Below are 17,334 nucleotides of genomic sequence, written 5' to 3'. Positions count from 1 at the left end.
ATGGAAACTTGGTTCCTTCCTTGGTTCCATCTTATTAAGTATCCTGCAAACTTTCTTCATAGTACTTTCACAACTTAAGATTATGTGTATCCTTATTTGTTTAGTACCTACCTGCCCTAATAGGATGTCTAATTGCCAAAACCAAGAGAGCATAGACTACTAATCTCCTAGTGCTTACTTAGTATTTTATAAACCTTCGGGTAACTTGCTTTTTAATCAGATTACAAAATGTAAGAGAAAGGATAAACAATCTAAACAAAGCACAATCTCCAGGAGGTTGAAAATTTTTAATGATTATGTGGAATACTCTGAAACCTAGCAATCAAAAAAGAGATGAGGGGGCCGGGTGTAGTGATGCATGCCTTTAATTCCAGCACTCAGGAGGCAGAGGCAGGCGGATCACTGTGAAAGGGTGTTTGACCCCCACAGAGGGATCACAACACACAGGTTCAGAACTACTGATATAAAGGAATAAATGTCAAACAAAACAGTTTCTGGCTAGACTGATGACAAGGAACATAAGTGTATTTATAAAAAAAAAAAAAAAATCTGATGGAGTGGGCCTTAAATGAAATCAGATATATTTGTTGGTTACAGCCATAAGCGTTGTGCTACCATTGCTCTAGCTTATCATGCAGACAGAACACTACTGTAGATCAAAAGGTTTGTAGCAGGGTTGGTGTTTACATTAATCCCTTGATAGCATGCAGAATACCTTCCTGTACCAAAGACACTAGCACATGGGGGTGAAGGCTCCATGCAGGCACCAGCTCTACTTCTCCATGTTCAGTGAGTTATGTAGGTGTTTTCAGCAATGGGGCCTTGCTATTAGTCTGTGGAGTGCAACCTATATATAGTCCTGACAACAGCCTGGGTTGTTTGGGGGTTCCTGTCGGACCCTTTCGGCCAAAAATTCAGTGAGATGTAACCCATTCCTAGTACTGGAAGCTTCAATTGGTGACAAGAGGCGACCAATTGGGGCTTTCCCCCACTATATATGTACATATTTTAGGAAGCTTCTACTATATTAGATTTACATACTACCCATGACCAAAACTGCTTGGGTGACCAAGAATCTGAGACTAGTGACCTAGAATAAAGCCAAATACTACCATTCTGTAAGAATGCAGCAATAAAATGACATTTTGCTATACTCATAGATCAGTGCCTTGCTCAGGCATCACAGAGAACCTTCCTCCTCCAGCAGGAAGGAACAAATACAGAGACCCACAGCCAGATATTATGCAGAGAGTGAGAGATGTTGGAACGCTAAGCCACACAAATGGATGGCCCCATTAAAGCCCTCCCCTCAGGGCTCAGGGAACCCTGCAGAAGAGGAGGTAGAAAAAGTATAAAAGCTAGAAGGGATAAATGACACTAAGAAAACAAAGCACTGTAAATCAAGAGAATCAACACACATATGAACTCAGAGAGACTGAGACAGCATGCACTGGGCCTACAGGGGTCTCCACAGATGTGGTCCTAAAGCTGAAAGGAGAAGTGGACACATGCCCCCATCCCTAATCCAGAAGCTACCTCCAATTGATAGCTACTTGCAAATGAGTATTTAGTTTTCTCCAAGGGAGTCTCACTGGGGAAACAGTCTATCTTAAGGATAGGCTGCAGGACCAGCAGTAGACTGCTAACAGAAAAATGAACTCAATGGCATCTTTGGAGAGTCCTTGTCTCACAATGCCATGTTATGGCTTTAAATTTTTTTATTTTTATTTTTATTATATATACATATTCATATATATATACATATACATATACATGTGTACACTCCTCTCTCCTCTCTCTCTCTAGTTCTGTCCTTTGTGTATATATTACAGCTTCCAGGTTAGTATTTTTATGGGATTCCTTTGTGTAATACAACGTGGTTCTAGCATCTATATCCATTGTTTCTTTCCTTTGGCTCTTTTCTTTCTGTTTCTTTGTTTTGTCTTAGCCCCATATGTTAGTTTTTGTTTTATCCTATTATAATTATCTCTTAGGAGTTTGTTCTTTCCTAGTGAGAGACAGAAAGGGGTGGATTTTGATGGGAGGGGAGGTGGGGAGGAGTTGGAAGGAGTAGAAGAGGGGAAACTAATCAAGATATATGAAAAAAGTGTATTTTCAATAAAAGGAAAAAAATCTGAAAATTAGGACTGAATTTTAAACAAGCTAATGATGTTTTATACTAACAAAGTTATCATATTGAAATTATACTAATTCATTCTTGAATTATTAAAATACCCAAGATTAAATTTCAAATAAATGAACAATGATGCTCACCGATACTGATGTGTCCTCATTTTTTCTTTTAACACTGGAGTCAAACAATACATTTCTCCCTCGTCTTTCACAGTCTTGATAAACGATCAGTCGAATCTGGCTTGGATCAAATTCTGGCAAGGGCCAACTTAGATTTAAAAAAGAAAAATCCATTTTAGTTACTTTAATAAATACTCCATATATATTATTATAGCTAAAATCTTATCTGACAGACCGAGAAGTTACATTATTACAACAGAACATACATCTGATCTTTACATAAAATGTCACTATGTGTTTCAAGGCTTTAAAGTTACATACGTATAATTTTTAGATTAAACGTACAAATACACATTTTTTTGTTTGTTTTTCTTTTTCTGCAACAGGGTTTCTCTGTGTAATGGCTCTGGCTGTCCTGGAACTCACTTTGTAGACCGGTCTGGCCTCGAACTCAGAGATCCACCTGCTTCTGCCTCCCAAGTGCTGAGATTAAAGGTGTGCGCCACCACCATCTGCCCTATAAATTTAAAAAAAAAAAAAAAAAAAGAAAAAAAAAAGCAATTGGAGAGCCAGGCATAGTGGCACACGACTTTAAACCCAGCACTCAGGAGGCAGAGCCAGAAGGATCTATGTGAGTTCAAGGCCAGCCTGCTCTGCAAAGGGAGTCCAGAACAGCCAATACTACACAGGGAAGCCCTGTCTTGAAAAACCAAAACAAACAGAAGAAAACCCAAAAACAAGTGGCTACTATCAACATATAAGATGTAGTCATTTACATAAAGTGTTTTATATATATATGTATATATATATACACACACATATATACATACACACACACACACATTATGAAAGCTCAAATTACTAATAAAACTTATTTTGGTTTCATGGAGAAATGGCACAAGGTCAACTCATATTTTAACATACTTCAAAATATTTTAACACAGAAGTGTAAAAATAGAAACAGTTTTGCTGTAAGTCAAAACAGATATATTGTGAGTGAAATAGGTGCACAAAAATCTACCGCATTTTCATTTAAATAAGTTTAAACCTGACAAAATTCAGTCTAAGAATACATACCTAATATTTAAAATTATAGAAAAAGAAAGAAAAGTAAGCTGTCAGGAGTACTCTTGTCACTGCCCAGCCTGCTACCTTCATTCAGTGTACTCAGTAAATAAAGAAGGAGGGAGACAGGGAGATGTGGAAGAGAAAGAGGAGGGAAGCTGACAGCCCTGAAGTTAGGAGAGTAGTTACCTCAAGGAGAAAGAAAACATAAAAGTATACCAGGAAAGGACATATCAAGTGGATCAGGGCAGTAACTATGTCTCCCCAAGACACTGCTGAAGTACATTTTTTACCACACAACACATATTTGGAAAAAATTGCTGCATTTGGTTTATGAACCTTTATTTCTGCACTAAGTGCCACAATTTAAAAGAGTAATGTCTCTGTTGGAAACTGATGAAAGCGTGACCTACACATCGAGCTAAGGTAAATGTCTATCTGTAAGACAGCACTGACTTGCATTACACAGGGAGGTACTAATAAAACTACAACAGAACAGACCAACATAGCTTGAAAATCAAGAAGTGGTTTCACAGAACTGACAGAAATGTTCTAATGAAGGAGTATGTATAATGGCAGTAACTAAAAAGCATTCACCAGCTTTAGAAACATCACTGGAGATCATGGCAAGGAAATTTTTAAAGAGTAAAGAGAACAAAAGTCAGATTTCACAGGACTAAAGAAAAAAAGTCAACAGTCAAGAAAAGGAAGGAGTTAAAAACTAAGAGTGGGGGCTGGAGAGATGGCTCAGTGGTTAAGAGTGCCGCCTGCTCTTCCAGAGGTTCTGAGTTCAATTCCCAGCAACCACATGGTGGCTCACAATCACCTATAATGTGATCTGGTGCCCTCTTCTGCAGATAAAGCATTCATATTAAATAAATAAATAAATCTTTTTTAAAAAGAAAAGAAAATTAGGAGTGATGGGTATTTTGTTACTAAGAAAGGAAATATGTGAGCATGTTTACACTTGGATGCAGTTTGAGGTGGAGAGGAAATTGCAGGCCTTTGAGGAAGTGGTGGAGTGAATACTGTTTAAAGAATTAGCTCAAGAGCTGGCTTCTCAGCCTTTGCCTAGTACCAAGTTCAGAACAAAAAGTAGTAGCTCTTTCATTAGACTGCAAAGAGGAGAGTAAATGGGAGCATGGCACTTGCTGGGAGGATGTTATGTTGACTGGGAACAGTAAGACTTTTGAGCAACGCTGTAAGCCTACATACAGCTGACAATCATGAGAATATGATTGGCCACGAATGGCTCAGGTGATTTCTCTCTTTCTAGAAAGCTCTCAGAGTGCTTGAATTTGAATCAGGCAGAAACAAAGTAAAGGATTTTAACAGATAAATGGGAGGAAAGAAAAAGGAGACCCTGAAGATGGAGCAGAAAACTGCAAGAATACAACTGAAATAATGAATCCTGGAGACTAATTTAGAAAAATAGTGAGAATATGAGGCTAGGAGAAGAGATGAAGGCATAATAGTCAAAGTGCAAAGAAAAGAGTGAGAAGAAGGGTGATTAGTACAGACAGACCAGTAGAGAAGAAGAAAAACCTCTAACTGATTTAGTGTCTCTGGTTTTATGTTGAGGTCTTTGATCCACTTGGACTTGAGTTTTGTGCATGGTGACAAATATGGGTCCAATTGCAGTCTTTTTTACAAGTAGACATCCAGTTAGACCAGCACCATTTGTTGAAGACACTATCCTTTGACCACGTCCTCTGGATGGGGAGGCCTGGTGGCACTCAGAGGAAGGATAGCAGGCTACCAAGAAGAGACTTGATACCCTATGAGGAAAAAAAGAAAAAACTCATAGTAAATGCTTGTACAAGTCAAAGAAGATGAGGAAGCAGCAGTGCACAGAGCTAAATGGTGCAGGAAGGCTAAACGTTATAAAAGACCAATTCACCCATTTGGTGGCCTTGGTTCTCTTGCTAAAACAGCTGTTAGTGGAGAGAGGGAATAGAACAGAAAGGGCTGAGAAGAAGGGCAACAAGTATGCAAGGTTCTAAGAAGATTCCCTGTGACAGAAGATGACATAAGAACTATGGGATATAAGTGACCATTTAAACTGCCTGGCTTTGAATTAAAATGTAACCTATATATTCTGGAAGAAACTGGGATTATCTTGAACTAAGACCTGTGGTCACCCTAGGCAGCCAGGAGAGGTAAGATTGAGGCTTTCTTCTTCTTTTTTTAAAAATTAATTTATTCATATTACATCTCGATTGTTAGCCCTTCCCCTGTTTCCTCCCATTCCTTCCTCCCTCCCACTTCCCCCATGTCTGTGATTGAGGGAGACCTCCTCCCCTTATATATGCTCTTAGAATATCGAGTCTCTTCTTGGTAACTTGCTATCCTTCCTCTGAGTGCCACCAGGCCTCCCCATCCAGGGGATCTGACTCTCACAGGAACTCTGAGGCTTTCTTCTTAAAAGACAAAGGTATGCAGACATGAATTGTGCAGTAATGTATAAAGGGGAAACAAACTTATTAAAGGTTTATATTTCTAAATTAAGGGAAAGAAAAAGAACTTAAATGTAGCTAGAGAAACTGGCAAATCAAAGTTCTGGAAAAGTTAGAACAGAACATCCTAAGCAGGAAGGTCCCTGATGAACTGCAGAACATATTTAATGAGGCCAAGGAAAAATGACCTACAAATGAAAATTACTCCAAATGGATGTGAAAGGTTGAAGGAACAAAATAGTTATTTAAATTTGATCATTTCTGTTTTTATCTGAAAAGTACACATTTTCAGAAACATGTATGAGGTGGGAAGCCTGAACTAAGGTATAAGACTTAAGATATAAGAGTTTAATTTTTAAAAGTATCAAAATAGGGGAAAGTGCTAGCCCTTAGAAAGTAAGAGTACGAAGCTGACATGGTGGCACACACCTTTACTCCCAGCACTCAGGAGGCAGAGGCCAGTGGATCGCTGTGAGTTCAAAGCTAGCCTGGTCTATGGAGTGACTCCATGACTGTCTCGAAACCCTGTCTCGAAAAGCCAAACAAAGAACAAACAAAAGAATAAAGTAAGGGTACAATTCGACTGCAGACCCAGATGAATTCAAATTTGAGGACAGACTGGGCTACAAAATGACACTTGATTTTTAAATGATAACAAAAATGACAGCAAAAAAGGAGACGCCTGGACTTCTCTATCTGGAGAACTGAGGCCAGATGGCCCTGACTGAAGCAAAGGGTGTCAAATGTCAGTGGTTTCCTCTGATTGCTGCTCCCAAGCCTCCTTACTATCATGGAAGTTGGTGTAAATTCTGAAGTCTGTAGATACAGAATATTTACTAAAAAATTATGTCAAAAAGATGCCTGATTAATTATATTTAAAACATACTAGAACATTAGTTTAGAATAAATAACACCCCAAAGATGATCAGTCCATTAATATGAAATAATATGACTTAGGATAAAAAATTTAGGGTCAGAACAGGAAAATCTCAGGGAAAACAGATTCAGCTAGCTAATAATCAGGATACTCAGCTAATATCTGTTTCTATCTCTCTAGCACCTTGTTGAGATGGCCAATTTTGTAAAAAAAAAAAAAAAAAATTTTTTTTATTTCTCAGGATAAGTTTCAGAAATCAAATACTTTTCTGAGACTGTAGCTTAATGATCTATTTATTGGGTTTTTATCAAGACAGGGTTTCTCTGTGTAGCCTTGGCTGTCTTGGACTCGCTTTGTAGACCAGGCTGGCCTCGAACTTACACAGATCTGCCTGCCTCTGCCTCCTGAGTGCTGGGATTACAGGCGTGTGCCACTACACCCAGCAATGATTCCTTTCTTCTACTGTGTACTTGTTTTGTTGGTGGGTGGTGGTGGTGGACGTCTTTTCATCGCCCCGTTCCTTTTTGCTGTTGACAAGGACTTTTTTTGTTTGTTTGTTTGTTTGTTTTTCAAGACAGGGTTTTTCTGTGTAGCCTTGGCAGACGTGGACTCAAATTCACATTCATCTGCCTGCCTGTTTCCCAAGTGCTGGGACTAAAGGCATGCACTACCACCACCTGGCATGTTATTTGTCCTTAATTTTTCTCTGGAGGTGCTAATTTCTGAGCCATAAAGACAATGACTTTTTAAAGAGAAATATTCTTGGCCCCACTAATGGTCGGATCTCCTAAGTTCTTTAGTAAAGAAGCAGTGTTTAGCCCAAGTATCAGTTTAGAAACTCTTACCACACTCATTCTACGCTAGAATGAACTAATAAAGTATGTGATAATCCAATCCCGAGAATACTAGAATACAGACATGTCAAATCTAATTCCTACAGAGTATTACTTTTGGCCAGGAGCTTTTAAAAAAAATTATTCTTACAAAGAATAAAAGAAAAAAGTGATTAATAGAGAAAAAGGTACATCAATTCTACAGTTTTCTCAAATAGTAGCAGCCACACAGCACATAAAAGCTGCCTGCTTTTCTGATTCTTACAGACCAACCTTGCATTATTGTCAGGAACTGTACATCAAAGAAATGTTTAGTAGGGTATACATAGGGTATAGTAGCTTACACCTATAACTGCACCATTTAGGAGACTGAGGCAAGTGGATTGGCTAGAGTCTGAGGCCAACCTGGGTTACATAACGAGTTCTAGGCCAGCCTGCAATACAGAATGAGATCCTGTCAATGAAAAAACAATTTCACCAACAAGTGAAAAGCATACAACTTTGAATAAGTGACATGAGAATACCATTTCATTATTTAGCAATGGAAGTTTTTTGTGAAAGCAATTACTTTTAAATATCTCAAGATAAATGAAAATAAGTTCCTCCAAAAACCAAGAGGTTTTTATACTTGGGCAGGTGGCATTCTGATCTTTTATCCTACAAAGATACTGATTGAAATTTGGAATGTAGTAAGTGAAAATCACAACACTAAAGTAAGGCAATTCCAAAACTATATTACTAGAGGTCATTCTTTTTCTGGCAGTTTTAAAAACATTTTACCAGACAGACCATACTCATTGGGTTATCCTTCTAATCCTTGAATTCATACTAGAGATTCAAAAACAGGAAAGGGGCTATTGGACACCTTATTTTTCAAAAAGAAAAACGCTTTGTCTAACCAAAAACTGTTATGGAAAGTTAGTACATTTACAAAGCATCATGATTTGCCCCAATAGATATATTTCATCTAGCAATGTTAACATTAACCAAAATGAGTCAGCATTCATCTACAAACCTATAGATAGATTTTTTTTTTTTTCGAGACAGGGTTTCTCTGTGTAGCCTTGGCTGTCCTCAACTCCCTTTATAGACCAGGCTGGCCTCGAACTCATGGTAATCCGCCTGCCTCTGCCTTCTGAGTGCTGGGATTAAAGGAGTACACCACCACATCCGGCTTACAAATAATTTTTAAATGATTAGAAATTTTCAGTCTACAGTCATTTCATCATTGTGTCCCAGAATTAGAAAATTCTTAGCTTATATAAAAACACATTTACCAACTTCAGTTAGGTCAATATCAAGATTTATCAAAATTCTCCATCATCACCAAAATTTTTAAATATCTTAATCTTAGGTACTATAAAAATATTATTCACTAATCAAATGAAACATGTGCCAATTCCTCAAAGTTGGAGAGAGGGAAGCACTTGTAGAGTTAAATTTCAAATCCTAAATGCTTAATTCATTAAGCCTGCCTCACTAAAGAGTATCAATACTCCCAGTTACCAACTGTAAGTAAAACAGAAGCATCAACAGCATGACTCTAATCCATTTAGTCCATCCATTTACCACACCGTGAACAGCTTTTGTCTATCAGAATGCAACAGAAGAGCACAAGGATCCCATTTTTTAAAAAAATTTGACTCTAATTGTAGCCAGTCTCAATAAAAATTGTGTGTGTGTCTGTGTGTGTGGAGAGAGGGAGAGAGAGAGAGGGAGAGAGAGAATGATTTATAAATTGGCAAGTCATCCTTGTGTGGGGCCACACCAATCTTTTCTCTGTATCTTTCCAATTTTAGTATATGTGCTGCTGAACATGAAAAGATTAAGAATTTGAGGCCAGCTTGAGCAAACATGGTCAGTTCCAGACTCACCACGACTATATAGTAAGGCCCACCATCTCCAACTAAATAAAAAATAAACTCTTCCAACAATCAAAATCACTACCACAACTTATTAAAAAACAAATTATCTAATAACCTAGCATTTAAATTTTATTCTCCATGCATTTTAAAGCAAATGTATCGCCAAGTTTAAAACTGGATATGGGGTGATAATTTTGTTAACATATTTTAAAATAACACCTTGAATTAAGCTGCACATTATTGGCATCCCATTTCTCTTAAGCAGTTCTACTTTGCAAAATCCCTAAAAACTCCAATTATTTACAACTGCCGGCCAGGTTAATAATAGCAATGAATCATACTCATCTAAAGCCACAAGACTGCCACGTGACGTGACGAGAACGACTTTAACTCAAAAGCCTCTGCATGCTGCCATACAAAAAGGTGTAATCCTACCAACAGAACCATGGGACACTTGCGAGTCTTTAAGGAGTTTCGTGCCGATGACAAAAACCTATTTTTGCAAGAGTCTTCCTCTATCTATTTCTACAGTTTTGCAAGTAACATATCACTTTTTTGTTTCACTTAAGTGTGGGATTTCACAGAAATAACTTGGGACTTTTCTTTTATCTCTTCTACTACAAAGTGTATGACAAAAAGAACATCAATCTAAACATGTTTGTAAATTCAGCCCCACCTGGCAGCTGTGTTTTCTGCTGGTTATTGTGTAAGAGTGGAGGAAGTGGTTCTTCACTTCGTGAAATCAGAAAAATGAAAAGCAGGCGAAAGCTAACTAACAAAGGAGAGAGCAGAAGAGGAAGAAGATGGGGGAAGAGGAGAGGAAAAGGGAAGAACAAGGAGAGAAGAGTTGAAAAAGGTAAAGGAGATAGGAAGAAAAGGAGTGGGAGCAGACGGAAAGGGAAAAAAGGAAGAGGAAAGGGAGGGTGAGGGAAAAAGAGGTAGAAGACACCCACAAAGACATGCCCCTCTTGCCTGCATCCTCTAGCTGGATCCCACCTCCTTTTTAATATCTCCCAAAATAGTGCCTCCGCCTGGGTGGGGATCATGCTTCACAATACTGGACTTTCTAGGGGTCACTCTATGTATAATGCTTTCACTCAGTAGGAGCTGCCCTGAGCACAACTTTTCAATACATCAACAACTATAAGAAAGTCACATTTACTTTGTAAACAAGAAAATGGGAAAAGTTCTTTTCAATTTCTGTGTGCTGATACACAAACTATCTATACTGCTGAACAGCAAATGGAAAATAAGCCCTATTAATCACAGCACCAAAACAACAAGTCTAGCAGAAAATATTGGCTCACAGGACAGCTATTTACCATTTATGAAACCTTAGCTCAGTCTGACTGCTCTACCAGAAAGAAGTATAATGAGAGGGAGAAAGGGAAGCAAGCAAACAAACAAACGAACAAACAAGCCTTTCAAACTATAAACTTCAATACAATCACCATGTTAAATTACCCAAAGAAACATTTTTACCTTGCTTTACAAACATGGCTTCTAAGTAAGGTTATGTTTTAACACTTATCAGCATGTTCTTCAACAACACCAAAGGTGTCTCTGTATGTGTGTATTTACGTGACTAATATAGTAACACAAATACCTAATACAATGGGTTATTTACCTACAAACTAAGTAAGAAACAATATGCTAAAACTAAAAGTGATCACCTACACTTAAGAAGGCAGAAACTAAGAATGGGCTCTTGGACTTAAATCTCTGCCACATACTGACTGTGGAATTAGATGCAGCTACCTAGAAAATTATCTATGCTCATTAATATCAAAAGTTACCATACTCATTAGGTCCACCGTAAGTCTGTTAATTTAACCAGAATGCAATTAATTCTAATTTATCATAAATGTAACATTTCAGTATCATATATCTTCAACACAATGTGTTTTCCTCATAATTCTATGTGTATTCTATTTTAAGAATTTATAAACAGGGGTTGGAGAGATGGTTCAAGGGCTAAAAGCACTGGCTGCTCTTTCAAAAGACCTGGGTTCAATCCTAGCACCTACATAGTGGCTCACACCCATTTGTTACTTTAGTCTTAGTGGATCTAAACACCCTCTTCTGGGCTCCACTGGCACTAAGCATGTGGTGCCCAGACAGACATACGTGCAAGCAAAATAATCATACTAATAATATTTTTAATTTTAAAAAGTTTAATGTTTTTATCTGAGAAGCAGTATGGGTTACCAGGATGTCAAAGAAGTATTTTATAGGGAAACTAATTAACAATGTCATTCTCTGATATGATTCCACAGAGAAAATATGGTGCCTAGCCAAGAGACAAGCTAGAGGCATGAGCTAGTAAAGGAAAACTAGTAATTCGAGATGGTCATTAAAGAGCCTAATTTTTTAATTGACTAGTACTGGGACTTAATCTCAAAGATCCTTTAACAAATGGGCAAATGCCCTACCGTAACTCATATATACCTTAGGCCCAACACTGATTCTTAGTATTAGTTTGGAAACTCAAGCTAGTAAAAAGAAAAGTAATTTCAAAAGATTTCCTGTCTGTACCTTTTCCCTTTCTCCTCTCTCATCCTCCCCTATCCCTGACTTCTCTCCCCTACCAGTACCACTGGCATTTAAATCTGCGTTAAAACTCTTCTGAATAAATAAAAAAAATTTGCTTGAAATAAAGATTTCCTGCTGTCTTCACAGGTAATTAAAATAGATTTTAGATTGCTTTTCAAACATGATTTTTCAATGGGGCTATGTGAATTTTTTTAAGGCATTATCAGCTGCTGTGGTGCACAGGCCTTTAATCCCAGCACTAGGAGGCAGAGGCAGGATAATTTCTGTAAGTTTCAGGTTACAAAGGCTACAAAGATTCTGCTAAACAAACAGCAAAAAGGTATTCTTTTTCAAGTGTGCCATTTCTGTTTTTCTTCCGGATTACTTTTTTCCCTCCATTCTTTCATTTTCCTTCTCTATATCACTATTTCATATTAAATTCTTCAACATCGAATGCATGTTAATCAACTGTAAGATGTAATACCTATAAGTCATTTCTTAAAGTATAACAATGGAATGTATTCTGCTCTAAGAAATCATTTTAGAGTATTGCATTTTTCCTTCCTTCCTTCCTTCCCTAATACAGTTTTCGTCCTAGTTGTTGTAATTTCTGTTTGAGGATGATGCTTTTTTCCTATTCGTGCTACAATTGTTTTTATATTTGGATAAAAACTGTAAACTACTTAACAAAATCATTTTAGTGTCAAAGCACACAAAACTCTTTCTTAGTCCTCAGTTTTTAATATAAATCTACCACTCCTTTGTATTCTTAAAAACTAAAGAGTCTTTCATTTTTCTAACAGCATAAACACAATGTGCCAGATGTGTCTGTCTCCTTGGTGCAAACTACACCAAACAAGTCTCAGAGGTAAGACTTTGAAGAGCAGACTAATTTGAAAATCATACGTCTTAGAGCTTTTCATTTGATTCAATTTCTTTCTTGCTTGCCTTTTTTTTTTTTTTTTTTTTTTTTTTTTTTTTTGAGAACAAACTCCCAAGGCTTTTGTTACTACAACAGAGTCCTCAGTACATGTCACTTCCTCCCTGTATAAAACGCAGTGCCCCAACACCTAGTTCCACATGCGGAAGGAGGAAAGCAAAGTTAAACAGCTACTGAACAACAAGATAAGAATGGGTACACAACTAAAATTGTCAACATGATTTTCAACACTTGCAAATTTCTTGAAGCCCTAGAGTATTTAGCATACATCAGGAACACTTTAAGGACATTCCCCTGAGGGAAGCACTTTTCTTAAGGAAGGAGGAGTCTGGAAAGTTTATAAAGCCAAGGATGTGTTAGTAACAGTCATTTTCCCATGATCTCTCTCAGTAACCTCGGAGGATCACAAACTATCTTCAACTAAGTTGTAATTTATAATATCACATATACTGTCACTATCAGAACAAACAAGGACATTTACACACAGGATCTATGATTTCTGTATTAAAGAACTACAATGGATTCAACCTATGTAAACTATCAGTTTCTCAGAAGCTCATGCCCAAGTTAAAAACAACAGCAGCAGAACAATCAGAAAGATTCAAATGCATAGCTAAGCCTTGGTGAAACATTAGTGTGTGTTTATAACTCCAAACTACTATAAATAAGATAGGAGACAGCAGACAAGTCAATGTAAGACCAACTGGTACCAGAAGACAACGAGGCTGTTTTCCTGTCAACAGTTATTTGATTGTTCATCATACATTTTCAGAAAGCTAAACAATCTTTTCCCTGAAATTTTAAATACACATGTGAAGACATGACCAGGTATTCAACTTAAGATTTTAGCAGAAAGAAAGTGTAAACTCTCAAAGGATCTCACACACATATAACAAAACAGTAAGAACAAGAAACAATTTGTTTAAAAAAAATCCAATCCAATTAGTCCTATCAATTTCATGCTGGACTTATAAACTGCCTGAAGATAGTATTGTTGCTAATTATTCCTGATTTTTAGTTAAGTTTAAATTTTTATTTATGCCAGCAATTTTAGTTGGATATATTTTAGACTAATGTGGAAAAACTGAATTCAGTAAATATTCAAACATAAAAATGTCTAACTGATTTTTAAAACATTATTGCCAACCGAAAATGTAACTTCTAAGATACCTGCTGCAACACTTAAGAAAACTCAAGTTCTGCTATGAAGCCAGAGAAGAGTCCAGTAACTTACAACAGCTAGAAGTAGGCAAGGGATCTATTTAAAAGAGGGGTGGAAGTGTTCAGCTCACTGGTGATAATTAGTAACTCCATGCATCTGGCCATGTGCAACACGCACACAACTCTAATAAAAGCATGTACATACATGCTTATAGCAGTACTAGTCACAAAAAGCAGATGGTATAAAATGACCCCAATGTTTACCAGTGACTGGGTATATACAGACTTATACAGAACATAACAGAATATCCAGCTATACAGATGCATGTTACAACATGGTTGAACACTAAACACAAAGTCAGTCAAAGGAAAGTCAAGACATAAAAGGTCACAAGATTCCATGTATCTGTAATATCCAAAATGAGTATATCCAGAGAGAGAATGGAGACTGGTAGTTGTCAGGGTGCTCTGAGGGGAAGAAAAAGAGAAATGACTGAACGCACATAGAGTTTTACTTTGGACTAACAGAAATGTTTTGTAACTAGATAAAAGGGCAGTTACCTAACACTATGAATGTCCCAAATGCCACTGAACTGCTTACTTTACAGCAGTTAACTTCATGTTGCATGAATTTCACCTCAATAAGTATAAACATATATAAAGTACATATACATTAATGGATCTCTTATCAGTAACCAATTAATAAAGACTTCATGACAATAATGAACAGTGAAAGTAATGTATGTCTATAAAGTATGTCTCTGTAAAAATCACATGAAAAATTTTAAAACATTCCACATGATTACCAGGTTTTATTCAAGTGACAAAGCTTGAAAAGAATTTCAGTAAAGCCCTGAAATTTTAGTTACTGGTTTCCTTTTCTGTTTTTTCTTTCTTTCTTTCTTTCTTTTTTTTTTTTTTTTTTGCTTTGACAGTTATGCTAATGTATAAAACTCACCAACATCATGGTGGGAACAGAGCCCTTGTTCCTAACACTGGAAAGAGAGGTCAAGGTTAGTAACTGCCAGAGCTGAATGATATAACAACAGTATCACAGGACATTAAAGCAGAGGTCAGCACCCATGCCTGTATTTATCCAGCAAAAGACATCACCTATTCATCACATAAACAGGAACCCAAATGGGTAAAACTAAAAAGAAGACCTCAAATTTTATTTTTTTAATTTTTATTTAATTAATTTATTCAGATTACATCTCAATTGTTTTCCCATCCCGTGTATCCTCCCGTTCCTCCCTCCCTCTCACTTTCACCCTATTCCCCTCCCCTAGGTCCAAGACCAAGGGGGACCTCCTCCCCCACTATATGGTCATAGGCTATCAAGTCTCATCTTGGTAGCCTGCTTATTCTTTCTTTGAGTGCCAGCAGGGCTCCCCACATACGGGAGGTCGTCAAATATGGGGCACCAGAGTTCATGTCAGAGTTAGTGCCTGCTCTCCACATAGCTGTGGAGACTGTCCTGTCCATTGGCTAGATCAGAGTAGGGGTCAATGTTTACTACTTGTATTGTCCTTGGTTAGTGTAATAGTTTTCAGCAGACCACACACACACCCACCCCAGGTCCTGATCTACCCGTTACGATGTTCTTCTTGTAAAGACCTCAAATTTTAAAAGCTCAGAATTCAAATTCAAGTCATAAGGATGTGGAATAAACTGAGTTCTATAAATGGCTGGATGAAAATCACCACAACCACTTAGTAAAATAATGTGGCAGAAGAGCCAGGTATAGCAGCATACTCAGGAGGCAGAGGCAGACCAATTGCCCAAGTTTGGGACTAGCCTGAACTTCAGGCCAGCAAGACCTGGACTCAAACAAAAACAAGAATAACAGTAACAACAATGTAGCAGAATCTGATAACGTCCTGGATATACACCTAATTTATGACCTATAAATTCATTCTGAGCTCAGTATTTTAACAAATATGTACATGTATCTTCTCCCTAAAACTTGCATAAGAATGTTCATAGCACTGTTATTAATTATAACCCTAAACTGAAAATAATCCAAATATTCTTCAACAATCACGCAAACAAATTGTGACATATTCATAAAAAAACTGCATAACTGTAGTGTTTAGGGGTAACTATATTCCTAGGAGACATTTGTGGAAAGACATTTCTAGTTCTGACAACTGGCTACAACATTAGGAATGATAGTAAGGTTACATAAGGTTTCGGTGTACAGAAAGAGCCTTACAACAAAGACTTTTTTCCAAATGCCCAAAGCACTGACTTTGAAAAATACTGTCCTACATCAATTAAAGCACATGAGCTAGACTATACAACCTATATAAATAAATTAAAACACCATATGGAGGAGTTGGGGGGGGGGACAAGGAAGTATACATATGAGTCCATTTGTATGAATTTCAAAGTCAGGGAAACTTCTTCCTGGTGTTGAGTTAGGACAATGGGGACATGGTAGGGACTTCAGAAGGGAAGGCAATGTTCTATTTCTTGAGCTGAGTAATAGTTCCTTGGCAATGAGTATAAATTTGTTAGTTGGATACTTTCTTCAAAAATCAGCTAAACTTCATATTACAGTGGAAAATTTCTTTAACAAATTTGTCTCTCTGTTATTTACTAATTCTGTTAGGTTTTCATCTGTCTGTTTGTTTGAGTTTGGTTTTGGTTTTTTGAGGAATGGCTTCTCTGTTTTACCCTAGCTGTCCTCAAACTCAGAGATCTGCTTGCCTCTCTCCCAAGTGCTGGAATTACAGGAGTGGATCACCACCACACAGCTAATTTTGTTAATATTAATCAAGTTTTATTTTCTGTACTTATATATTTTGTTTCTAATTATACAAGCAAGAGACTTTATGACTGTGAGACTACAAACAATGAACAAATTTAAGAAATGAAAAGCCCCACATCTCCCTGATATAACTGTTGTGGTTAATTCTAGATTTTTTCTTACAGGTGGACAAGAATTATAAAGTCAATATACAGACATTTATAAAAGCAAGATCACATTAAAAACTTTCATGATATTTCTCTAAAACAGTACATGTGGAAATTTCTACCAAGACATATCATATAATGTTCTAATGTATGTATATATTTATTTAATCACTAATTACAAATTTCTATGTATATAACTTATTTAATCTATCTCCTAACTACTGACATCAAAACAATTTAAATTGGAAACAATTTCAAACAGTGCTCCAATAAGCAGCATGGCATGTCTCTGTGATTATTTCACACAGCCTCTGCTTCCAAAAGAAATGAAACCATTACTCTCTCACCACCATATAAAGCACAATTTGTGTTTACTTTCACCTGAGTCAACTATTTTTTCTAATCTATCAGAGTGACAGCTCAATATTTACTA

At 37.0% G+C, this 17,334-nt stretch overlaps 1 protein-coding gene across 2 annotated transcripts in view; it reads right to left on the bottom strand.

The window, feature by feature from the left end:
* Positions 1-17,334, bottom strand: part of Fnip1 (folliculin interacting protein 1) — a 71,971-nt gene that overhangs the window by 40,680 nt on the left and 13,957 nt on the right. For both annotated transcript variants that reach the window (XM_051168143.1, XM_051168144.1), the window contains exon 2: positions 2,275-2,401. In XM_051168143.1, the coding sequence (XP_051024100.1) occupies positions 2,275-2,401 (127 nt within the window). The remainder of the gene's footprint in view (positions 1-2,274; positions 2,402-17,334) is intronic.

This window comes from Acomys russatus, chromosome 25 (genome assembly GCF_903995435.1).
Source record: "Acomys russatus chromosome 25, mAcoRus1.1, whole genome shotgun sequence".
Lineage (NCBI taxonomy): Eukaryota > Metazoa > Chordata > Mammalia > Rodentia > Muridae > Acomys > Acomys russatus.
The sequence above is the reverse complement of the archived record's forward strand: the minus strand, read 5'-3'. Positions and strand labels throughout refer to the sequence as shown.